Genomic DNA, 27,448 nt, shown 5'->3' with positions numbered 1-27,448 from the left:
CCCTGTTTTGGCTAGCGTGTGTACTAGTAATACAAGTAATATCTCTTCTGATGAAGATTCACTGGATTCAGTGTTAACTCTGCTTTCTTCCCACAGATGCTGTTGGATATGCTGCATTTCTCCAGCAATTTGATTTTGTTCTGCATTTTGTTTTGAGGGCAAGGGCAATTTGCATTGTCCGTTGGAATAAACCAGGTTACTACTTCAATATGAAACATTGCATATTGATTTGTAGAACCTTTCCTTTCATACCATTATTTTGTCAACATCATGTAGTTTTCAGATTTTCTTCTCCAGTTGGAACATGCTTTGAAACTTGTATTTCCAGATTGTGTTGTAATTGTGCTGTCATTATATCTGTTTTGTTTGTTTCCTGACAAACTGCTCAAAACCTGCATGCACCATACAGCAAGTCCAAAAATAGAGGGATGTTGAAAAACTCTTGGATGGGTAGAAGATTATTTAAGTAAAGCCAAACAGATGTTGAAATGTTCTCCTCTGACTTGCTGGATACTGCTCAATTTTGTTTTCTTTGAAGATTTACTGTCCAGTGACTGTAACTTACAATTTTCTGAATAATTGATCTAATTTCTTTCCACAGTGGCTGAGCATGTAGAATCAATTGACAACCCATTGCACGAAGCTGCCAAACGTGGTAAGTATTCATGGAAATAACCTACAAATACAAGGTGATATATCCACTAGATTCTGTTACAATCTTTAATGACTTTTTTTCTCTGATTATATTTATAAATGCAACTTTCACAACACTGAAACAGTTGCAAATTATATTCCATTATCTCTGGGCAAAAAAAGTGAGACTGTTAAAAATGCCAACTCTAGATCCTTACTAGAAATTTGAACAGAGCTGTATACATTTCATTGCGGGCTGAGGCAATGCTGTGACCATGGAAGTATTGATTTTCAATTAGACAGTTAAGTCAATCCATCCTATCAGGATGGACATAAGGCCATAGTTTTTGTCAAAAAAGAACTGCAGAAGATTGGCTGGATCTTATCCAGAACTAAAGCTACAGAAATAGATTATCTGCTTTACTTTATTGTTTGTGGGTCCTTCTGTGTATGAGAATTGACTACCATATTTTCCTGTAATGTAACAGTTTTTTGCATTTCAAAAGTTTTAAATTGTTTGCTGTCCTGGTCATCTTAGAAGGATGTTCTGATAATGGATGTGATGCAACAAAGGTTTACCAGACTGATCCCTGGCATGGGGGGGGACAGACTTGAGAAGAGAGCCTGGATCGGTTAGGACTATATTCACTGTGGAGTTTAGAATGAAGGAGAATCTCTGAAACGTAAAACAGTCCAATGGGACCAGACAGGGTAAATATAGGAAGGATGTTCCTAATGACGGGTGAGTCAAGAATGAACTTGAGAATACAAGGTGAGCCATTTAGAACTGAGCTGAGAGGGGACATTTCTTCACTCGGATTGGTAGGCTTGTGGAATTCTGTCACGGAAAGTGGTTGAGACCAAAACTTTTTGTTTTCAAGGAAGTATGAGGAATAGCCCTTTGAGATAAAAGCATCAAATAGTATGTGGTGAAAGCAGAAACCGGGTACTAAATTGAATGATTTCTGATCATATTGAATGGCAGAATGTTAGTAAATATGACCGATCTTCTATTCACACCAACCGCTAAAATCCTATTTCTCTCTCTGCAGGTGCTATCAGACCTGCTGGGTTTCTCCACGTTTTGCTTTTTAAGTGTTGAGCCCATTAGAATTGTACATTGAACTTGTCTGTAGAACCAGAAGATGAGGTCAGGTTTTTTAGTGAATATTTTGTATTCGTCTTTGCAAAGTTGGGGGATGATACAGAAGTTCCAGTGAAGGAGGAAATGACACACAAAACAAGCATAATGTGAACAAAAGTACTAGAGACATTGACCACCTCAAAAATGGATAACTCATCAGATTAATTGTATCCTAAACCATTAAAGGAGCCGGGGAGGATATAACAGATGCTGTGAGGATGATTTTCTTAACTCCATTAGAAACAAATGAAGAACCAATACATTGGAGAAATTTGCATGTTGTATCATTACTCAAAAATGTGTGCTAATTATGGGTCAGTCAGTCTGATGTTAGTGGGAAAATTTAGAATCCATGTTTAGGGATAACATTAACCATTATTTAGAAAAGTCATAGATTAGTCAGGGGTATCAGCATGTCTTTATTAAAGGAAGATCATGCCTTACTAACTGCATTGCTTTTTGTTTGCACTGTCCTCAATCTTCCTTGCAATGAATGTTGTCTACATGGATTTGAATATGACCATTTTAACAAGTCCCTTATGGCAGACTAACCAGAAACATTAAAGCCCATAGGTTAGAGGGAATATGGTGAATTGGAAACAAAATTCACTCTGACAGAAAAGTGATAATGATCAATGGGATGTTCTGGCAAATAGCAAGTGGCTTCCAATGCTGTTCAACAGAGCCCCTTGCTGTTGGTTGTACAGATTAATGACTTAAATGTAGGAGGTATGATTGCAAAATTTGCAGATAACTCAAATTGGCTTAGTGGTTGATAGTGTTGACTGCAGCATAATATCAGTAATTTGTTTGAGTGAAAAACTGGCAAATGAGATTCAGTTGGGAAAAGTTGGAGATTCTGCATTTTAGGAAGGTCAAACAAAGCAAGAGACCACTGGATAAATGATGGGCTATTGAAAGGAGTGGAGGAATTGAGATACAGTGGAATGCATGTTCACATCCCAGGCCGGGTAGAAAGCATGTAGAATGCTTTCCTACCTGGGATAGTTATTGAATAAAAGAGCAGGGATCTAGTACTGAGACTAACTTTTGGTTAGGCCACAGCTGGAGTTTTGTGGAGAGATCTGGTCATAGTACAGAAAAGACACTGTTTCTCAGTAGATAGACAAGCATCTAATTGGAAATTGCAGGTCTGAGAAATTGGGTATGTGAGGTTTATTTTCTTTGGCAGAGATAGGGCTGACTTGTTCCAAGTGTTCAAAATAGTCAAAGGAAGGGAAGCCCTATTTCTTTAATGGAGAGATCAGTTACCGAGACAGATTTCAAGTGTTTGGTAAAAGAATTGAGTGGGCAGGAGGAAAATCTCACCCAACAGGTGATGTGTTTGGAATTCTCTGCCCAGTGTGGTGTATGAGACACAAACGCTCAATGCATATTTAAAAGGAACCTGGATCTGTGCCTGAAGCACTGGAACTTGCAAGGCTACGAAAGGCTAAGGCACTGGAAAGAGAGATTAGAATTGACAATGCCAACCCACTGATTTCTATGTTTTACCTTGACTACATTTCCTCACACCTTGCTCCCTATAAGGGCTCCATTCCACTGTGCCAGTTTCTCAATCTTGGTCGAATCTGTGTCAGTGATGGCACCTTCCAAGGGGATGTTTCTGACATGGCCAATTGCCTCAAATCCCCATCAGGGTTACCAGAGCCCTTAGCCAGCTCTGACTTCCATCCTCACCCTTTCCCTTCTTTCACAGAACAAGGATAGTTTCCCTCTTTCCTCACTTTCCACTCCTCCAGATTCTGAATTCAAAGGATGAGCAGCTTCTCTCTATCTATGCTGTTTGGACTTCTGGTATTGAAAACTACTATCTAATCTCCTCTCAAACTTCTGTAAGAAAGACAATCCTGGTTAATTTGAATTTGCTGTACAGTTGAAATCCTTTTTTCCTGGAAACTAATTTTAAATCTTCTGTTAATTCTCTGAAGCCTTTTCACCTCATTACTAATGTGGTTTGCTTGTTCATTTCAGAGGAAAATTAAGCAGAGGGCCAACTAATGTGGGTTTGGATTTGGCTAGAAGCAAACCTGGAAGGATGGCAGATTTTCTTCCCCAAGGTCATTTACACCATGAACTAGGAGCAGACCTGCACATTTGGCAATGCAGCTGTGGATTAGCAGCTTCCGTGGTGGCCTTTGAACCAGTGTTCCCAAAGCTTTGGCTTGCGACTAGGCCAGTGATACCCCTATGCGACCATCTCCCTTATTCTGTCATGGCAGAAGAGGCAGTGTAGACTAAGTGGCAGAGTTCTATTTAAGGTGATTGGGACCTTGAGGTGTATATGTTTGGTCATTGAAGATGGAGAAATGTTTGAAAAATTAACAAAGCCTATTGAAGCCTGGGCAACTTTAGATCAAGGTATTGAATGCAAAAGCGGGAGAGTTATATTGAACCTTTGTAAAGTTCTGGTTACAATGCGGGTGCAGTCCATTCTGTCCGATTTTTGACTGTTGCAGCTCGCGATGTACTTAATTTGAAGTTTATTTTATTCCTCCTTTTGTCTTTGTGGTGTAGATACACCTACATTTAGGAGAAGAGTTCCTGGATTTTGACCTGCAATAGTGAAGGAATGGTGATATTGTTTTAAGTCAGGATGGTATCTGGCTTAGAGGAGTACCTGCAAATTGGCTCGCTTGCATCTGTTAGCCTTGTACTTCTTGGTGGTAAATGACACCAGTTTGGAAGGCACACTTGTGTGCTTTGAGTTATGTGCACCATGACCTTTGGTTGTTCACCCTTCCACCTTGCCATGCTCTGAATTTCAGAGCCAATTACGTCTGCAACCACAAAGGTCTGTAAATTCTTCTAACTGTTTAATTCCCCCATTTCATTTTTGCTCTTATCAATATTCCCCCTTTGCTCTAATTTTATAGCTGAAATTGATATAAATCTAGTTTAATGCACCATTAGGTAGAATGTATTCAAACAAGTAGGTACTTGTCAGCCTTGCTTAGCAGTTCCTTTGCTCTGGCCAAACCGATTTTTATTTTTTATTTTTTGTTTTTTTTTTCTTCAGAGCCTTCAAATGCTTATTCATTTAAGCCAACCCTTGTGATTTTGCACTTTCCAATACCTGAGAAGATATACAGTGCTGAAAAGCATGGCCCTGGAAAGCACAGCAGGTCAGGAATGACCAAGGGCTTATGCCTGAAATGTCACCTTTCCTGTTCCTGCTGTGCTTTTCTAGCATCAGTTTTTGACTGACTCTCCAGCATCTGCAGTTCTCACTTTCTCCTGGGAAAAACAGTGCACCTTCTGTCAAACTGCTACCTGATTTCTTGCATTCTACATTACTGTTAAGCTGATTTTAAATTGAAAAAATCTACTCATGCTGATATTCGCATTTTTCAGGGAATGAAAGTTGGTTGAAAGAATGTTTAGACAACAGGGTTGCAGTCAATGCTCTCGACAAAGCTGGAAACACTGCTCTCTATTGGGCATGCCATGGAGGACACATCGGTAAGACTCTTGCTGCCGAAAAAGTGCTCATAATTATGCAAAACTTGTTACATTATTTTTAATTTCCAAGGTGTATTCCAAATTTGTCCGCTCCTATTTGTGTTGTGTAAGCTATTTAAATGCTTGAGTTGATTCATAATGCTATTCTTAAAAAGTTATCATTGTTCTCTTGTTCTTGGGATTGCAAAATTGTTGTCATGTTTGAAATTAAGGGATAGCATGTCAAAAACAATTAAATTGACAGCTCCTGAAAGTAATGCTAATATTGAATTAGAAAACTCTGTGTGTGTGTATAGTATATTCTCGTGGAGTTACGTGTTCTTATCCATGTATAGCATTGAACTTCTTGCAAAATATTAGCTTACTAAAACCTTTGGTTAAATTTCTGGTGATGCAGCTGTTAGGCAAATGATAAAATTTAGTCTTTAAATTTGTCAGTATCAACTACATTTTAATTTTGAGAGCACAGAAGAGATTGAAAGATTAATCACAAATTTAGTCTGATTAATTCAACACACAATTGCACTGTTCCATTAGTTGGAGGGCAGTTTGGTTGAGGACTGAGCAAGTTTATTCAGTTGAAATAAAAGCATGTTTGAGTGGTGAAGTGTATCGAATAAGCAGCTTTCCTTTATTAAAATTCATAGAATTCCATTTACGGCTTTGGAGGGGAGTGGTTGTCAAACTCTGTCCTTTTGAAGTTAATGAGGCAGGTCACATTTCATGAGAAAGCATGTCTTTAAGAATATATATGAAAGAAATGTACTTTTGCAACTATTTAGTGCTAAACAGTTTTTTGTTTTTACTATATATGAATCGAGAGAATTACAGATGAATGCTGCTTGTCAATTATTGTACATTTAAATTATGGCAAGTCTTGGGACCACAGTCAATTTGGATTAATTAGATGTTGTTAAAATGAAGACATGGTTGTACTTTTTTTTAACTGATAGGAGACTTCAAGGTGAATGTGACAATGATTATGCAAATGGCACAATCCCACAAATATGATTAAATTATTCTAGGTGATGTTGGCTGAAGCAAAAAGATGGTCTTAATTTTAAACAGCATTACATTTCATTTGTGTAACAGCATTATCAATTAACTTAAGCGCATGTAAACATATAGCCTACATCACAAGACCTAAAGCAGCCTGCTTGCTCCTTCCCCAACCTTCGTTTAGTCAAGAAGTGGGTGGGTTATGTTCGTGTTTAATATTTTAACTTCCTCCTCTAAACCAATGCACCTTTTTTGGGAGATGGAGTTCAAATTCCTCCTAGTATCTCATAGTATGATGCTTAAATGTAAAATTGCTAAACAAATTAGCTGTTGTGCCTTAATGGAACTTAAAAACTTAAGTATAATGCTGCCAAGTAGATTTTGTCTCCAATAATCTAAAATAAATCAAATAATGAGTGTTGACTTGGGTTTGGAATAATAGCCCAGATTTTATGGTGGAGTAGTGTATCTTGCCATTCAGTTTGCTGACTGCTGTCGACAAAGTTTTTGCAGCATTAGTAAAGGAGACTTGCTCTCCTCTGACATTTGATCCAGTGCAGTATTGATCACAAAGGATCAGTGATGTTTTTGAGCAAGTGAAGACAGCACAGTTCTCCAAAATTGTAACTTTGTCCAAAACATTTAATCAGAGCTAATATCTTTTGAGGGTAAAAGACATCACCCTTTGAGGCCAGAGAGGATATTTCACAATTATCAGAAGCATGTTCATAAAACTCTCTCTCGTAGCCTAATCTTTCCAGCTCATGTTGTTTATTAATTTTCTATCTAATTGATCACAGAGGACTGCAAACAGTTCTCCAAAACCAAGGGACAGGTTGCTTTGGAAAGCAACATCAACGTTTTTGTAGTTAACCATATACAGTTACCTGGTTATAACGGAGTCTGTTGGTCTCACTGTTATGGCAAAATCTGACAATGTTTTAAGTAAAAGTATACATAATCTTTTAAATGTTTGTTTATATGTAAATATAGTTATCTACAACATCGATGAAAGTTAATCTGATTTAATAAGTTGAATACATACTCTTGAGAGTTCAGGCACTTGATAATTTTGTAACAGGTCACTAAATGTCTGTTTCAGCCCTCATCCTGAACCCCTTAAGTGGCTAGAAAAAGTAGTAAACAGATCGACGGTTTAGCAGTGGAACAAATGTGCCTAGAGAGTCAGTCATATCGCTACAGCATGGAAACAGATTCTTCAGTCCAACTTGTCCATGCCGACCAGATATCCCAACCCAATCCAGTTCCACCTGTGAGCACCTGGCCCATATCCCTCCAAACCCTTCCTATTCATATACCCATCCAAATGTCTTTTAAATGTTGCAATTGTACCAGCCTCCACCACACCCTCTGGCAGCTCATTCCATACACGTACCACCCTCTTGGGGGGGCGGGGGGGAAATGCCGTTTAGATCTCTAATATGTCCCCCTTCCCCTTACCCTAAACCTATGCCCTCTAGTTCAGGACTCCCCACTCCAGGGAAAATACTTTATCCATTTATCCTCCAACCCTGGCACAATCCTTGTAACTCTTTGCTGAACCCTTTGAGGTTTCACAACATCTTTCCGACAGGAAGGAGAATAGAATTGCATGCAATATTCCTACAGTGGCCTAACCAATGTTTTGTACAGCCGCAACATGACCTCCCAACTACTGTACTCAGTACTCTGACCAATAAAGGAAAGCATACCAAACGCCGCCTTCACTCTCCTATCTACCTCCAACTCCACTTTCATGGAGCTCTGAACCTGCACTCCAAGGTGTCTTTGTTCAGCAACACTCCCTAGGACCTTACCATTCAGTGTATAAGTCCTGCTAAGACTTGCTTTCCCAAAATGCAGCATCTAAACTCCATCTGCCACTTCTCAGCCCATTGGTCCATTTGATCAAGATCCTGTTGTAATCTGAAATAACCCTCTTCGCTGTCAACTACGCGTCCAATTTTGGTGTCATCTGCAAACTTACTAACTATATACCTCTTATCTCATCCAAATCATTTATATAAATGACGAAAAGTAGAGGACCCAGCACTGATCCTTGTAGCACTCCACTGCTCACAGGCGTCCATTCTGAAAAGCAACCCTCCACCACCACCCTCTGTCTTCTACCTTTGAGCCAGTTCTGTATCCAAATGGCTAGTTCTCCCTGTATTCCATGAGATCTCACCTTGCCAACCATGGGGAACCTTATCGAATGCCTTACAGAGGTCCATGTAGATCACATCTACCACTCTGCCCTTGTCAATCCTCTTTGCTTCAAGAAACTCTATCAAGTTAGTGAGACATGATTTCCCATGCACAAAGCCATGTTGACAGTCCCTAATCAGTCCCTACATTTCTAAATACATGTACATGCTGTCCCTCAGGATTCCATCCAACAACTTGTCCACCAACGACGTCTATTTCACTCATCTATAGTTCCCTGGCTTGTCCTTGCCACCCTTCTTAAACAGTGGCACCACGTTAGCCAACCTCCAGTCTTCCGGCATCTCACCTGTGACAATCTGATACAAATATTTCAGTAAGAGGCCCAGCGATCAGGACTTGGGGATATCAACTTTTGTTTCAAGACTTCCTCTTCTGTAATATGGGCATTTTTCAAAATGTCACCACCTATTTCTGTATTCTATATCTTCCATGTCCTTTTTCCACAGTAAATACTGATGCCAAATACTTGGTTACTATCTCCTTTTTCCCCCCCTGCCAAATCTTCTGCAGCTCCACACAAATGCGGCCTTGCTGATCTTTGAGGGGCCCTATTCTCTCCCTAGCTAACCTTTTGACCTTAATGTATTTGTAAAACCCTTTGGATTCTCCTTAACTCTATTTTCCAAAACTCTCTCATGTCCTCTTTTTGCCCTCCTGATTTCCCTCTTAAATATACTCCTACTGCCTTTATACTCTAAGGATTCACTTGATCGATCCTGTCTAAACTTGATACGCTTCTTTTTTTTCTCTTAACCGAACCCTCAATTCTCCAGCATTCCCAAAACCTTTCAGCCTTTCCTTTCAGCCTAATAGGAATATACTGTATCTGGACACTCATTCTTATTTCTGAAGGCTTCCAATTTTCCTGTGAACATCTCCCAATCAGCTTTTAAAAGTTCTTGCCTAATGCATACTTGCAGTTGTCTTTAGGTGTATGGTGTTACTGTAAGTTTATAAAATGGATGGGATTTGAAATATTGAGAAGTTAAAGTGATATTGAGCTTAAGATGTTGTAGTTAATTAGGCTAATGACAGATCAACAAATGTTTGTTTATACCTGAGCCAGGGCAGGTTTCTCTAAATAAAAACTGAAGTTCTGAGGAAAGGTCACTTGACCCAGAACATTAACTCTGATTTCTCTCACAGATGCTGCTATCCCTACTGAGCTTTTCCAGCAATTTCTATTTTGGGTTTCTCTCTTTCTAATGTTGGGTGCTATTACCAATTGACCAGCTAGCCAGGCTTGTTAATGGGATCTCTGGTAGAGCTAGAATTTCAACTTGGAAAAGTTACCATTCAACATTAAATTAATTAAAAGTAGGGTGACATTAGATAAACAAGTTGTGGAAATGTTACTCATGTTTCAGTGCTGGAGACAGCCTGGTTTTAGTTAGCTGAACTTGAGCCTTAAGAAGAAATTCATATATTTTGGTTCTGTCATTCAGCACAAAATCTCTTCAGCTGAAATTGAAGATTCTTGCAATAGTTGTGTATTCTGAACTAATTGTTTCTTTTAAAATCTAGGAATAGTGAAAATTCTGCTTTCCCAACCACAAGTTGAATTAAATCAACAGGTAAGACAATTAGACTTAGCTTTAGATTTATCATGGAGTGTCAGATATATCTGGCAAGATTTTGGTCAAATTTTGATCAATAAGGCTGGCAGTTATTGTTAATACCCATGAAACATTTTTGGTGTTGAATTGCATAACAGAGCGACAAACATGCCACATTTTGTGTAGCTTAATGTCTCAATTCCATAGAAATTTGCGTAACTGAAAGAGGAACAAGATGGAGAAGTTCCTTTACTAAATTTGAGTTTGTTATAAATTTTCTTAAAGGCAAAATTTTACTTGATGACAAAGGAATAAATTGAGCCAAGGCACTCATTCTTTGATTTTGGAAAGGATCAAATTCAATCCTGAGATTATTTTGGTGTAACTGAGGCCCATTTCCAAGCATTAGGCAGAATTTTCTCTTCCAAGACCAAGTCTCATGGTGAAGCTTGAAAAGTAAAGAGGTCTTCTGCTCACTAGCAAGGCAGGTTTCCCAACATATTTGTTCTTCACCTGTATGGGTGAAATGCTATATTTAAGGGACAGTAATTTGAAATATTTTGGTGGCTCCACCATTTGGCACTGTATTTAAAAGGTATTTGAGCCGCGCTTCACTATGTAACACAGGAGCATCATTTAAATTTTAATCATCAGCCCCACCCAGCCTTGGAGATGTCAGAAACCGGTCATATGAGCAGCACTGCTTTGCTGGAGGTTCTCGTGAAAGCTGTCCCTGTGAATAGGAAAGATTTTTCCTTAAGGGTGGCATTAAGAGGTTATTCTGATTGTCAAAGGCAGCCTAAACACAGATGGTTGTGGAGGTCAGCCATCATGGTCAGCTCAAGAATGTGGCTCCAGTGCACGATCTGTCCTCAAGGCTGTCTTGGGGCAAGGTCGCAACCACAAAATGGCCTTTTGAGTCAAGTCTCTGCTTGCTTGCCCTAGTCAGAATTGTTGGCATGGGCTAATGTAGTTGTCTCACCTGGATCAGTATGGTGACATGGTCAGAATTCATCTCTAATATTAAGTATTTCTAGCAACAAGCTGTACTGCATATGACTGAGTTTTCAGCCCTAACTGGAAGAGTACAGGAGGTCCCTCGTTCTGAACATCCAACTTGTAAACACGCTCAGTTACAATCACAGATGGGATCATATTTGTAATTATCAAGGCCCAACGTATGAAAATTTCCTGCAGTTACAAATGGCTGCTTTCCATTGTCCTTTATTGTGTTCTGACTTGCACACAAATTAATTTGTGAGCAGACTGTAGAATGAAGAGTGCTTGCAACCCAGGGACTGCCTGTAAGCATTTGCACAAAGAAATGGCTTGTATTTGAAGGACCCATGTAACTGAAGAGGCTTATACTTTCAAAAGCTTGGAGAAGTACAGAGTCATGTTTGTGCCCATATGTTTTGCAGTCAATGATTCGCCTATCTTTGTGATTTACAAAGTGACTACTAGAATGTTAGAAAAAGAACAAGGAAAAGTCAATTTAGAATTTACTCAAGGTAACCAGAGAGCGAGTGCACTGAAGTATCCACCATTGATTTGTGGGTTGGCTAGATTGCTTGTGAAGAGAGAATAAGGAAACTGAATCTATGTTCTCGAGAGTTTCAAAGGATGAGAGATGATCTCATTTGAAGCAGACAAAATTCTTCGTGGACTTGACAGTGTAAGTGCAGGATGGACTGTTTCCCCTGCTTGTTGGCCGAGAACCAAGGGATGCACTCGGGATAAGAGTTGGGAATATGATAGGAATTTCTTTACCCAGAGGGTGATGAATCTGTGGTGGTGTTTACCCTACGTGGCTGTATAGGTTGTCATTGATTTCAATAGGAAAATTAATGGATTTGTAAGTGCAAGATATTAAGTGATATAGGCTTTGATAAAGAATATTGGCTTTGTTTTAGTTGAATTGTGGAACTGGCTTGAAAGGCTGAATCGTTGTCCTGTTTTTTTATGCCATGTTCCTAAAACATGGCAAGTAAATGCATTGGAAATTGTACCACTAATTTAATATCCTGTCAAAAAGCAAATGTTCACTTTGGATGGTTCTCTTTCCGTAAAGAAGCATCACTATTCTTTAGGAAGATCTAATTTCCCCAGAGGTTATAAGCGTTACTTCCTACTTGCAGTTAATACAGGCAAATGTGCACACTTTCCAATCTTGCAGAAAGCCACCACAACTTTAGTGTGTTACATGTCAAACCTGACAGTTAGATGCAGATAAAAAGGTCACATAATAACACTTCACTGACTGCACCCAGCTATTTTTTTTTCTGAAGCCATTGCTTTTCTGTTTATGGTTGGTTGTTTCCTTTACCGTAATAACTCAGAAAAACCAACAGCTTTTAGTCTTTGTCTACTAAAAGGATGTCGATACTTACCCTCTGTTAAATACCGTTCAGAATTTGAATGGAATGTTAAGAGAAATGGAGAGCGATGCTGTTTCCAGGCTGAAAGATATGACCCAACCCCCTTCTATCATTCATGTATCCCAAGGAATTTAGACTGGTTACTAATGTTATGCATAGCTAACCTTTTTTTGCCATTATTTCACAACCAAGATTATTGTTTTTAAAAATCCCAGCCACTAATTCCTGCATGATCCATTCTCGATCTTGTGTGGAAAGAAATGTTCCTCTCTTCAGGCCTAATGTCTCCATGGAAAGGAACTTCACTTGCCGGGGCAAATTAGCAGCTAATTCCAGTCTGTGTCCTTTATTTAGAATTCTTTTTTAAGAATGGTTTTGTGTTCACTTGATGCAGTTACAAATTAATATTCCATATTGAGTACCATTTATAACAATATACACCTGTGTAAGTTTTGGTCTGTGTTGCATTTACACAGAATAAACTGGGAGACACCATTGTGCATGCTGCTGCCTGGAAAGGATATGAAGATATTCTAGAGCTGTTGCTCATGAAAGGTAACTTTTTAAAGTTAACCTTATGTTGTGTTTTAATTGTATTAATTTTAAATTTACATTGTCTTTATATTTAAAGAAATTTGTGTTGCAGACGTTTCGTCCCCTATCTAGGTGACATCCTCAGTGCTTGGGAGCCTCCTGTGAAGCGCTTCTGTGATCTTTCCTCCGGCATTTGTAGTAGTTTGAATCTGCTGCTTCCGGTTGTCAGTTCCAGCTGTCCGTTGCAGTGGTCGGTACATTGGGTCCAGGTCGATGCACTTAGTGATTGAATCTATGAATGAGTGCCATGCCTCTAGGAATTCCCTATATGATCCAGTGTGTGTTCTCTATTTCTGTGTTTTTAATGATTACAAAGGTGTCATCCACATATCTGACCCAGATTTTGGGTTGAATTTGCGATAAGACTGTTTGTTCTAATCTTTGCATTACCGATTCTGCTATGAGTCTAGAGATGGGTGAACCCATGGATGTGCCGTTGATTTGTTCATATATTTGGCTGTTGAATGTGAAATGTGTTGTGAGGCACAGGTCCAGTAGTTTGAGTATGCCGTCTTTGTTGATAGGTTCAATGTCCTGTTGTCTGTTCTGTATGTCCAGCAGGTTGGCTATTGTTTCGTCGATAGAGGTGAACAGTGCTGTTACATCAAATGAGACCGTGGTTTCTTCCTTGTCTATGTGTATATTTCTGATGATGTCCAAGAATTCCTGTGTTGATTGTATAGAGTGTCTGGATCCGTTGATCAGGGGTTTCAGTTCCTGTAGTTCTTTATAAACTACAGTACACACAGACCAAGTCCTGAACTACGAAAGCAACCACCCCAACATGATGCAACTACTGAAACCCCTGATCAACGGATCCAGACACTATATAATCAACACAGGAATTCTTGGACATCATCAGAAATATACACATAGACAAGGAAGAAACCACGGTCTCATTTGATGTAACAGCACTGTTCACCTCTATCGACGAAACAATAGCCAACCTGCTGGACATACAGAACAGACAACAGGACATTGAACCTATCAACAAAGACGGCATACTCAAACTACTGGACCTGTGCCTCACAACACATTTCACATTCAACAGCCAAATATATGAACAAATCAACGGCACATCCATGGGCTCACCCATCTCTAGACTCATAGCAGAATCGGTAATGCAAAGATTAGAACAAACAGTCTTACCGCAAATTCAACCCAAACTCTGGGTCAGATATGTGGATGACACCTTTGTAATCATTAAAAACACAGAAATAGAGAACACACACTGGATCATCAACGCCACACTCACAGGAATCCGATTCACTAGAGAGGAAGAAAAGGACAACCAACTCCCATTCCTAGACGTGATGGTATAGAGAACACCTAACGGAGAATTCACCACAAAGGTATACAGGAAAGCCACACACAAACCAAGTCCTGAACTACGAAAGCAACCACCCCAACACACACAAAAGAAGTTGCATCAAGACACTATTCCAAAAAGGGCCACAACACACTGCAGTACACCAGAACTGCAAAAAGAGGAAGAAGAACACCTATACAATGAATTCACCAAAAACGGATACCCGCGCAATTTCATCAACAGATGCCCAAGGGAAAGACAACGGAACGAGGACATGCCGCAACCCAAAGGACTAGCCACACTACCATACATCAAGAGCATTTCCGAACTGACAGCCAGACTACTGCGACCACTAGGACTCAACAGCACACAAACCAACAGCCACTCTCAGACAACAAATCACCAGAATGAAGGACCCGATACCCAGCTTGATCAAAACCAATGTAGTGTACAAAATCCCATGCAAGGACTGCACAAAACACTACATAGGACAAACAGGAAGACAGCTAACCATCCGCATCCATGAACATCAACTAGCCACGAAACGACACGACCAGCTATCCTTAGTAGCCACGCACGCAGATGACAAGCAACATGAATTCGACTGGGACAACACTACTATTTTATAGGACAAGCCAAACAGAACAGCCAGGGAATTCCTAGAGGCATGGCACTCATCCACAGATTGAATCAATAAGCGCATCGACCTCAACCCAATATACCGATCACTGCAACGGACAGCTGGAACTGACAACCGGAAGTGGCAGATTCAAACCACTACAAATGCCGGAGGAAAGATCACAAACGCTTCACAGGAGGCTCCCAAGCACTGAGGATGTCACCTAGACGGGACGAAACGTCTGCAACACACATTCCCAGCTCAGCGAACACAACCACAACAAAGAGCACCCGAGCTACAAATATTCTCTCAAACTTTGAATATTTAAAAAAAACATTAATCTCAACCTTCGTGTGCTCTTGCCACCAGTTAGCTTTGCTGGTCTGTGTTCTTCTTAACTTGAAGAATGAATTTGGGCAAGTTCATAGCTGCCGCAAATGGTTGTCCATCGGTTCACTTGTGAACTGGTTTGTCTGAACTGTTAATAACAAAAGAACAATACGGCACAGGAACAGGCCCTTTTGGCTCTCCAAACCTGCACTGATACATTTTGCCCTTAAATACTAAAACCATTTTCACTTCCAGAATCCATATCCCTCTCTTCCCTTTATACTCAGGTATTCACCCAGGTTTTCTTCAGTGCTGCTATTGTCTGCTTCGACCACCACCAGCAGTGCGTCCCCGTCACCGTTTGTGTGAAAAACTTGTGTCCTACATCTTTTTTAAATTATCCCCCACCACACCCTGGCACTTTGAACCTGTGTCCCCTGATAAATTGACCCCTCCACCCTGGGGAAAAAGCTTCATACTTTGCATTCTACGCATACCATTCAGCACCTTTTATAAACTTCTATCAGGTTGCCCCTCAACCTCCTGCGTTCCATTGAAAGCAAACCTAGTCTATAGGATCTTTCTTCAGAGCTAAAATCCCCCCATCAGGAAACATCTTGGTAAACCTTTTCTGTGCCCTCACCAAAGCATTCGCATCCTTTTCGGCAGTGCAGTGACCGGGACTGTACGCAGTATTCCATGTATGGCCTAATTAAATTTCTATAAAGCTGCAGCGCAATTTGTCTGTCCTTGTATTCCATCCCCCTTCCAATGAAGGCAAGCATGATGTAGGCCTTTTTTAAAAAAATCCTTACTTACCCATGCTGCCACCTTCAGTGATCTGTTAAACTGCACACCCAGATTCCTCTGCATATGAACACTGCTAAAGCTTCTCCCATTCACTGTATAATTTCCACCTGTACTTGACCTTCTAAAATACATCACCTCACATTTGTCCAGATTAAACTCCATCTGTCATTGTTCTGCCCATTCCTCCAACTGATCTATATCCTGCTGTATCTGCTGACAGTCCTCCTCACTGTCAGCAACTCCCCCAATCTTTGTATCATCCACCAACTTATTTATTAGACCAGTCGTTTTCCTCCAAATCATTTATGTAGACCATGAACAACAGAGGTCCCAGCACTGAACCCAGTGGAACACCACAAAGTCACAACCCTCCATTTCGAAAAGCATCCTTCCACCATTTCTGTATTAGTCTTGCCAGCTCATCCTGATACCATGTGACTTCACCCTTTGTACCAGTCTGCCATGAGAGGCCTTGTCCAATGCTTTATTGAAGTCCATATAGATGTTCGCAACCACTTATTTTCCCTCATCAATCATCTTCATCTTCATCTCAAAAGAACTCTATCAAGTTAGTGAGATACAACCTCCTCTGCACAAAGGTATGCTGTTTATTGCTGATCAGTCCATTTGTTTTTAAATGCATATAGATCTTTCCCTGAGAATCTTTTCTAATTTCCCTACAAACAGCATGAGACTCTCAGCCCTGTCATTTCCTGGACCATCCCTGCTACCCTTCTTAAACAACAGAACAACTTTTAGCTATTCTCCAGTCCTCTGGGACCTCACCAGTGGCCAAAGTGGATACAAAGATGTCAGTCAATATCCAGCAATTTGCTCTTTTGCCTCCCTCAATACTCTGGGATAGATTCCATCAGGCCCCAGGATCTTCTCTACCTTCATATTTCTTAAAATGCACAACACCTCTTCCTTTTTTAATTGCAAGTTGGCTTTGAAAATCAATATTCCCTTCCTTGAGATCATCATCCTCCTCCAATTCCATCTCTGAATACCGACACCAAGTATTTGTTTAGGACCTCACCTACTTCTGGCTCCACACACCCATTCCATTCTTTGTCTTATTTTAGTGGGTCAACCCTTTCCCTGGCTACCCTGCTTATTTAAGGCTTTGGATTCTCAATTTTTTTTTAAAATCTCACCGCATCAGGTTACAGTCCAACAGGTTTAATTGGAAACACACTCGCTTTTGGAGCGCCGCTCCTTCAGGTGGTTGTGAAGTACATTACAACCACCTGATGAAGGAGCAGCGCTCAAAAAGCTAGTGCTTCCAATTATACCTGATGGACTGTAACCTGATGTTGTGATTTTTATTTTTTGTATACCCCAGTCCAACACCGGCATCTCTAAATCATGACTCCTTAATCTTAATTTGCTACTAACTTTTCATGACTTGGTATTAAGGAATGGAGTGCAGTTTTCCTTCAAATGATCAAACACAAATTGATTACTCTCCAAAACAAAATTTTAATTTTTGGAATGGAGATGATAGTGACAATTATTTATGGAATCGCAATGAACGTTTGTTATTTGTGCTGACTTTGCAAAAAAAAGATGGATTAAATTTTGACCCAACTAATTAACTCAAATGCAAGTTCTATAGAATAAGAAAAGATTACCTTAGCTTGTTGTTTTTAAGGGAGATTGGCAATTAGATTTATTGTAGCATGACTAATGTAGGTGGGGATGAAATTATGGCATTTTGGATCAGTCATTTGTCCAACTTTATTCTTTGTCACTTTCAAAGCGGCAGAAACTTGACCAGTGCACTGGTACAATGTCTCATTTGTCTATCTGGAGATCTGCGAACAGGTCTTGAATCAGATTCTCACTGGGAGTGAAGACTGCATCTTGTGGTTGATTCCTGAGGACAGAATCTGAGAATTTTTTGCACACCTATTAATTGCAAATCTTTGTCACGTGCACAACCACTGCCCCCTAACCTCCAGATACCAGTGTCTGTTCCACTGGCAGGTTAGAGTCCTCTTTATAAGACACCTTTTTTTCTTTGAAGGTACCAGAGCAGAATTGGTTCATTCAACCTATTGTCTTCTCTGCCTTTTGATCGTAGCTGACATGTTTGATCATGGCTGCTTGTAGCCCTTGATCTCCTTATTAATCAAAAACCTATCTATCTTGTCTTAAATGCACTGTGACTGGGCCTCCACAGCCTTCTGCATCAGTGAGTTCCCTCTGATGGATTCACCACCCTGTGGCTGGAGAAATTTCTGATCTAGTTCAAAAGGGTTGTCCGTTCACTTTGAGATGGTGTCCTCAGGTCCTAGTCTCTCCTATAACTGGAAGCACCTTCTCCACCTACCAATCTAGATCTCTGTATTCTGTAGGTTTCAATCAGGTCCCCTTCATCCTTCTAAACTCCATCCAGAGCAGATTCAGGGACCTCAACTGCTTCTCAGATGACAAGCCCTTCATTTCTGGCATCATTCTTATGAACCTCCTTTGGACCCGCTCCAAGTCCAGCATAAGGGTTATCAGTGCTGGAAGTCTGCAGTTAAATCCATCTTCAGTAAAGTTGAGTTAATTTTCCAGCTCTAAGAGGAGCATACTATCAAATGGTGTAAATTTATTCTGGTTAGTGAAATGTTGTGAAATGAGATTTAATCGCTTAAATAGATGGATTAAGAGGGTTATAATTACTTTGTTTTATATGTTGAAATAATATTGCATGTTAATAGACACAGCTTCTCTTTATTTATTAGTTCAGCTTTGGAAACAGGAATCAGATGTTTTGTGATTTATAAACCCTGTGGTCAAGAGCTGAAATTCCACCTTGACAAGTTACAAAATGTAATAACTAAATATTGCGATTTGTTAACCTGCAATGTTTTGTCCTAAAACCAACTTGAGAAAGAAATGTCCTATTTACCTCTCAGCATTGCACTGGTGTAAACTAAGTATACTTTACAGATGAAACAGAATTGATCGTAATGAGCTAATTGGATCAAAGTATTTCAGTGCACTTCTTTTCCTGGATGAAGTTATATTTGGCCATTTTTATATATTGTTTGATCATGTATTTTGTTCTGAAATATCTACTTGGGAATCAATAAAGTGGTGATTTGAAGTAGGGGGTTTATTTGCCTTCGAGCTAAGGTATTGAGATTCTAAACTGAAGTGCTGTTATTTCTTGATGGAGGGAATAATTACAGCATGTTTTAAATGTGTTTTTGTTATACATGTTAATGTAAGAATTGTTAGCTGGAAAATGACACCTTTATGATACTGTAATTGTAAATAGGAGGTGGGTAAAAGTGGAAAAAGTGACTTATTGAAGAAATAGAAAACCTGACCTGGACAATTAGTTATGACAGGACGTAGATTTTTGATCTTATGCAGTTCCTTGAGTTCTACAACTTGATCTAACTTTTCATTTTGTTATTATGTTTGGATTTCTTGGTGCATTACTTGCATCTAAACATTTAGCTTCTTTCTCGTCCTCTTAACCCTTCCCACCAAGGTACACTTCCTACATTGGGAGGATAGGATTGTAAGAAATATTAGTTATTTCTTTCAGATGGTCTCTGAAAATGGAATTTTATGATATTTCAGCGTGCCCATTAATGAGGGAGGTTCCATCCATTTGATACAATCTTCATGTGTTTAACACTGTTACTAAGTGAGATGCACCAATCCCTCTGACTTCATTCACAAAGACCTAACTGAGTATTGCTTTTAAAAAAAAAAGCAAACTGTTTTGCACTTATTGGACAATTTATAAAAATACCAATGTACAAGGAAAACAGCATTTTTTTATTGAATAAGATGCTGACTGGTTGGCGAGTAGACTGACAGAAGTGTTGCCATCGAGATTGAAACCAGACAAGTTGACTGATTAAGGTTTTGCTTGTGAATTGAACCAGTGTATCCATCGCCATTTTATTCATCCGTGATGTGGGTTTCACTTGTTAAGCTAGCATTTAGTGTTGTATTCTAATTGCTTTGGAAAAGGTAGTGGTGTGCTGCTTTCTTAAATTGCAGTATTCCCTTTGGTGTAGGTACACCACAGTGCTGTTAGGGAGTTCCAGGATGTTTGAGTTGTTAATTCTTGATTTTGAGTTGAAATGGGCACGATGTGTATTCTTTGCTGTTGAGTCTGGCTGACCATTCTAAATTTGTTGTCCACGTAATTCTTAAAACACTGTTGTTTAGCAAATGTCCACTGCAGAATCACAATTCACTGTTGAGATTAGCAGACAGTCTGGTCAGGCACAGCTTGTTGCAAACAACTAAAGGAATATGTTTGGCAAGATCTGCCAGTCTGAGATGTACAGCTTGCATACCTAGAATCTCACTGGCACTGAACATCATATCATATTGCTCATTCATGTGATGCATGAAGTGTCTTTTTGCTTAATGGCAGTGTCCTATTCATGGCAAACAATACTCATGATGCTACTGCACAGTCGCAACATAAAACATCTATTTTTCACCTGTTAATCAATCCTTTTGAGGTACCTTTCCCTTCTGATATAGACTGGGCACTTTCCAGGATCAAAGAGATTGCCTTTAGTCCAACAAAATGACACCGAACTTCCAGTTGCCTGCCTCTTCAACACGCGGCTGTATTCCTATGCCAACATACATGGAACAAATTGTTCCAATTATATTTAAGATTGCTGATAACACCAACCTTGAAGTGCCCATAACTGTAGGAATTCAAATGCATGTATTGGCCAGTGAAGACAGACTTGAGGAAGACAGTAATTGAGATTCCTTTGTTTCAAATAGAGCTCATTTCTCAACTAAGATGTCAAGAGAGGGAGCTTGTGACACTTCAGAGGTGAATTTGAGGGCAGGATTTGCCTCAAGGTGTGTTTATCTTTTTTTTTTAAAGAATAAATAGACAGTCTTTTCCTTGGGGTGGGGGAGTCCAGAACTAGAGGGCATAGGTTTGGGGTGAGAACAAAAAGATATAAAAGAGACCTAAGGGGCAACTTTTTCAGAGGGCGATAAGTGTATAGAATGAGCTGCCAGAGGATGTGGTGGAGGCAGGTACAATTGCAACATTAAAAGACATTTGGATGGATATGTGGTTTTGGAGGGATATGGGCCAGGTGCTGGCAGGTGGGACTAGATTGAGTTGGGATATCTGGTCGGCATAGACTGGTTGGACAAAGGGTCTGTTTCCATCTTGTACACCTCTATGACTGACTCTAAGATCATGGATGCAGCTGATAATTCAAATACTGTAAAACCTTAGTTTGCCTATTGGCAACTGGAAGGGGTACTAGTTTAGGTGCTATTCCATGAAGGTGTGTTTCTCCTGGGGCTAAAAGGTAGTTGAGAGCTGAGTCTAATGGGGATCCCATGGCATCACCACCTCTTGGGCATGCATGGTGCTGGTGTTAAAATAGAACTCGACTACCTGAACTAGTTCTTGTCCTTGAATTCAATTAATACTGATTCATGGTGTGGTGGGTCAAGGTTGCTATGAAGGGCACAACAGCACACCACCTTTTTCAGAAGTAGATTAAAATGAAATTTACGAAAACTTCAGACACCTGTTGATGGCAATCTGAAATCCAGCTGCCTTTGTATTTGATATTGGAGGGGCATTATTAATACCAATTCCTTCAAAAATAATTGTATATGCAGAAGTATGACATTTCTTTCCCATCCTCCTGCATACCCTTTACTGAAATCTAATGATTATTTTTGAAGCAGTGGCATTTTAGTGTTGGTGACTGTTCGACAGGCCAAGAAAGATGTGGTAATTTGCTGTCCAAGTACAAAACACAGGACAACTTCTATTATTATCGTGGCTATCCAAGTGTTTATATATTGAACCTTTTCCCTGAGACATCCATTCCTGCTGAAGTCTCAACCTTTCATAGTGTCAGCTGAAGCTTTTGAATGGTTTGTTAACTTCCACATCAAACTTTAACTACCTCCCCAGCCATATGGACAAACACCATGTCATATGTATAATTATGTCTCTTATCTGTAGGTGCCAGGATAGATCTGAAAAACAATGAGAACAAAGTGCCACTAGACATGGCTACCAATCCACAATGTTCTTCTCTTCTTAAAAAGAAATCTGGCCAAGGTAAGGAAGAACTGCCATGGAAACTTTTTAACACGTCAACTTGTATCATTAAGTAGCCTGTATAATTGCAAATCATCAGCCCTGCGTTAGAGCTTCACAATGGACATCTTTCTCCTTTTTGAATGCCATTGTTATCTAAACATGAAAGTATCAGGTGATACTTTGTACACAAGAATACATTTTTCTGAATCAAACAGTAATGTAGGCTCGAATGTTGCAACACCATTTCATGAAGACCCAAAGAGCTGAGGGTAATGATATTGCTTATATATGCTCTGCTTCTAAGCCCCTTCTCTTATTAAACCATAAACTGATGCTGCACAGAAGACTATTCAGCTCCTATGCCAGCTTTTATGTCCAAATATCCAATGAACTGCTTTCTAATAATCCCATGATTTTTATTCCCCTGCAATTGTTTATTCAATCCTCCTTTGAAGGTTAGTATTTATTCAGCTTCCACTTCCCTTGAAGGCAATAAATTCAATATCACAAGACTGCTCATTTTAAGAAGGTGGTTTGTCCTGTTGCACCTCATTCTTTTGACTTGCACCTTAAATCTATCTTCTGGCTACCAGTCCTTTTTGCAACTGGAAATAATTTCTTCTTATATAATCTATCAAAGCTCTTGAAAGTTTTGAACACCTATTAAATCTTCTTCTTTTAACCTTACTGCTCAGAGTAGGTCAATCCCAGCATTTTTCCTGAATCTTTTGTTCTGAAGAAGAACCATCTCTGCGGACTTCAGCATCTTTTGTATTGATTTTTAGCTTCTCTCCATCTCATTGAAGTCCTTCTGCCGGTATAAATCCAGGTGTCTTCTGCCCCCTCTCTGAAGCCATGATGTTCCTTAAATGTGATTCTCAAAATTGAATCCGATAGCTGTGGTCTAACTAAGGTCTTAAAGTCTCAGCATAACTACGTGGCTTTTACACTCAGTGTGCCCCTGTGAGCAAAAGCAATCATTTAATCAGTTTTATAAAATAGCATTCTCAGCTAATCTTAAAGCCTTATGATACATCATTGTAAGTTACTGAGACTGGAGGCAAAAGAGAAAATGCTGGAAAATCTCAGTAGGTCTGGCAGCATCTGTAAGGAGAGAAAAGAGCTGATGTTTCGAGTCTAACTGACCCTTTGTTAAAGCTTTGACAAAGGGTCAGTTAGACTCGAAATGTCAGCTCTTTTCTCTCCTTACAGATGCTGCCAGACCTGAGATTTTCCAGCATTTTCTCTTTCAGTTTCAGATTCCAGCATCTGCAGTAATTTGCTTTTATTTTATTACTGAGACTGGAGAGTTTGAGTTATAAGGAGAGACTGGGAGTTTGTCCCCCTGGAGTGTAGGAGGCTGAGGGGGTGACCTTTTATAGATATTTATAAAATCGTGAGGGGCATCGATCGGGTGAATAGCCAAGGTTTTTTGCTGTGGTAGGGGAGTCCAGAACTCGAGGTATAGGTTTAAGGTGAGTGGGGAAAGATTTAAAAGGAGCCTGAGGGGCAACTTTTTCATGCAGAGGGTGATGCAAGTACAGAATAAGCTACCAGAGAAAACTGTAGAAATGAGTACAATTGCAACATTTAAAAGACATTTGGACAGGGACGTGGATAGTCAGGATTTAGAGGGATATGGGCCAAATGCAGGCAAATGGGGCTAGAGCAGTTTAGAAAACTTGATTTGACCTAGACATGTTGGGCTGAAGCACTGAAGCCAATACTATATGATTCTACACCTCTTCAGGTCTTTGTCTTTGCACCCACTTTGAAATGTATCGTTTTGTTTATATCGGCTCCCTTAAGCTTTCTGCTAGTTAGAAATGGAGGAAGTTATAATGGAGAATAGCAAAGGCAATCAATTAAATATATCTTTTCATTTTGCCTTCACAAAGTAGGACACAAATCTTGTTCCAAAGATGCTGGGGAACACATTGTAGTGAGAGGGGGGAACTGAAGGAAATCTGCATTAGTAAGGAAATGGTGTTGAGGAAATTGGTGTTAAAGGCTGATGTATCCCCAGGGCCTAATCTGCATCCACAATATTTAAGGAAGTGGCTCTAGAAATAGTGGATGAATTGGTCAGCCTGCAAGATTCTATAGACTTTATAACCGCTTCTATGGATTGGAGTAGCTAATCTGGTGCCACATTTTTTAAAAAGGAGGTAGAGAGAAAACAGGGAATTGCAGACTAGTTACCCTGACACCAGTAATAGAGAAAATACTAGAGTGCATTATGAAAAATTTAATAGCAGAGCATTTGGAAAACTATGACCGAATTAGTCAGCATAGCACAGATTTACGCAAAGGAACTATAACTTTTATAAGAGGGAGCTAGTGGATGTGGTTTACTTGGACTTTCAGAAGGCTTGGACTTTCTCATTGGAAAGAAGGCTAAGAGGGGATTTGATAGAGACATACAAGATGATCAGAGGATTAGATAGGGTAGACAGTGAAAGTCTTTTTCCTAGGATGACAATGTCAGCTTGTACAAGGGGGCATAACTACAAATTGAGGGGTGATAGATTTAAGACAGACATCAGAGGCAGGTTCTTTATGCAGACTGGTAAGGGCGTGGAATGCCCTACCTGCCAATGTAGTCAACTCCGACACAGGGAGATTTAAACAATCCTTACGGGATAGTGTAGGGGCTGTGCTGAGAATAGTTCACAGGTCGACACAACATCGAGGGATGAAGGGCCTGTTTTGCACTGTATTGTTCTATTTAAAGGTCCCACACGAGTGTGAAAAAATAAAGTACATGGGATTTGGGGTAGTGTTCTAACTTAAAGAATTGTTTCCTGTCTGGCAACCAAAGTGAAGGAATAAATGGGTCTTTTTCTGACCGTAACTAGTGATGTAAGGATCAATGTTTGGATCCCAACTATTCACAATCCATATCAATAATTTAGAGAAGGGACCTGAATATAGTACTTTCAAGTTTGCAGGTGACTGGGTGAGAGGATGAGCTGTGAAGAGGATGCAGAAAATGTTTTATGATTTGGACAAGTATGGACAAGCAAATGCATGGCAGTGGAATGATAATCTATATGAATAGATGAGATTATTCCTATTGGTCGCAAAAGTGGGAAGGCAGATTCATGTTTGAATGGCGATAGATTAAGGAGGGCTGCAAAGAGGCTTTCATGTCCCTGTGTACTGGTCGCTGAAAGTAAGCAGGCAGGTGCAATTGTGAGGAGCTTTGAACATGGGGGCAGGGATGTCTTGCTGCAATCATATAGGACCTTGGTGAGACCTACACCCCTCACTGTGTGCAATTTTGTCACCTTATATGAGCAAGGATGTTCTGGCAATGAAGGGAGTGCATCAAAGGTTTACCAGACTGACTCCTGGGACAGCAGCAATTGATATATGAAGAGACAGACTAGATTGATAGGACAATATTCACTGCAGTTCAGAAGAATGAGATGGAATTCCATTAGAAAGCTATCAAATTCTAACAGGACAAAGGCTGTATCTGGTGACCAGGAAGTCAGCATCCATCAAGGACTTTCTGTGGCTGTACTGGTCACATCTTCATAAAAGTTAGAGATAGAAGCTAGGAGAGTTTTAAAAAATTAACAGCCCAGCAGTGATATTGAATATTTGTAGAGATGAGAAGCTTCTTCAGTGTGATGACCCTGCGGAATTATTTTCTGGAGAAATCGTTAAGGCTAAAGCATTGAATGTTTTCAGAAGAGACTCGGTGCTTGGTGCTGAAGGGATCTAAGGATATGTGGTGAATGATAGAAGCGGGTACTCAGTTGGATGTTAGCCATGAACGTATTGAACGGTAAAGCAGGCTCAAAGGATAAAATCTACTCCTATTTTCTATGCTTCTATGTATCACTTCATAAAACGAAAACATTGCAGATGCTTGAAATCTGAAATAAAGACAATACTGGAAATGGTCTTGTGGGAGTTGTGATTTTTCATGTTTCCCCAGAGCTGCTAGACTGCTGATTGATTATTTACATTTTCTATTTTGCATCACTCCACTTTACCTTAAATTTAATTTCTCCCCTCTCTCCCCATGTTACTGACTTTGTTTGTTTCCTATGATCAAATTTAGCCAAATAAATTTGAGTAAATGGCTAACATCAGTATGATGACCATGAAGTTGCTAACTTATCATATAAACTCATCTGGTTCACTACCATTGCTTAGGAAAGGAAATCTACTGTCTTTTGTGACTTGGCCTACATGTGATTCTAGACCCAAGGCAAAGTGTTGTCTTGTGTTTACATTCTAAAATGGACAATACACTATTAATTTCTATCAAATTGACTAATGAGACCCACTGGCATACATTTAATGGGATATTCCATAAAATGCAGAATAGGTGCATTTCAACTAATAAGAATTCTAACAGATGGACTCTACATCTGTTAACTGGGGGGAGAAAAAAGTTAACAGTATCAAACTCTAAGAAATGGTATAATTTTGCAAATGGGTCGCAGGTCAGAAGATTGGACAATGTCAAACAGCAAATAATTACTGAAAGATTAACCAGGGAAAAACAGGAAATGATTCTTCAGATATTTAAAATTAAGTGTTTTTCTGACAGGAAATGCATCTAGGGAATTAGCAATGGATGATAGAGATGGCAAATAACTTGGTCAATGCAAAATACTGGTCTATCACTAGGGAGGATACCAGTGGCATCCTGGAAATAGATGTAAATGTAAAACTGAAAGGGAACAAGGAACTTGGAGTTAGTTACCATGTAGGTAGTATGAGTAAATTGTTGAAGCTACAAATTGACAAAACTCTGGGTCCTGATGGATTTTAGCCTAGGATTCTAAAAGAAATAGCTTGTGGTTATAGTTGGGTTGATTTTAATTTTTCTAAAACTCATTGGATTCAGGAAGATTCCTTTAGATTGGAAAATATCAGATGTCAATCTTTTATTCAAAAAAGTCGGGAGACAGAAAATGGGAGAGCACAGGCCAGCTAGCTCAACATTTTCCACAGGGAGAATGTTATACCCACATCCCACAAATGAATTTAAGAAAAGTTAGGAGCTATTATGAAAGAGATTACGAATGACAGAGGCATTACAATAGACAGAGCCAACATGACTTTGTCAAAGGGAAATCGTGTTTAACTAATTTATTGAATTATTTGAAGTTTAAACTTGTGCTTTAGACTAAGGAACCTGTAGATGTATTGTATTTTAGATTTCAAGAAAGCATTTCATAACATGCCACGTTAAAGGTGGTTATGGAAAATTAAAGCTTGTGCTGTAGGGGATAATGTTGACCTAGAAAAAGGCCTTAACTGGAAGCAGAGATTAG

At 39.6% G+C, this 27,448-nt stretch overlaps 1 protein-coding gene across 1 annotated transcript in view; it reads left to right on the top strand.

Annotated features, from left to right (window-relative positions):
- Positions 1–27,448, top strand: part of ostf1 (osteoclast stimulating factor 1) — an 80,816-nt gene that overhangs the window by 34,871 nt on the left and 18,497 nt on the right. The window contains exons 5-9 of the mRNA XM_043712317.2: positions 602–655; positions 5,153–5,260; positions 10,013–10,062; positions 12,899–12,977; positions 22,068–22,166. Of these exons, the coding sequence (XP_043568252.1) occupies positions 602–655; positions 5,153–5,260; positions 10,013–10,062; positions 12,899–12,977; positions 22,068–22,166 (390 nt within the window). The remainder of the gene's footprint in view (positions 1–601; positions 656–5,152; positions 5,261–10,012; positions 10,063–12,898; positions 12,978–22,067; positions 22,167–27,448) is intronic.

The sequence above is a fragment of the Chiloscyllium plagiosum genome, unplaced genomic scaffold (assembly GCF_037043375.1).
Source record: "Chiloscyllium plagiosum isolate Xiang-an unplaced genomic scaffold, Cpla_swu_hap1 HiC_scaffold_2, whole genome shotgun sequence".
Classification (NCBI taxonomy): domain Eukaryota; kingdom Metazoa; phylum Chordata; class Chondrichthyes; order Orectolobiformes; family Hemiscylliidae; genus Chiloscyllium; species Chiloscyllium plagiosum.
Note: the sequence above shows the minus strand (reverse complement) of the source record. Positions and strands in the feature narration are given on the sequence as shown.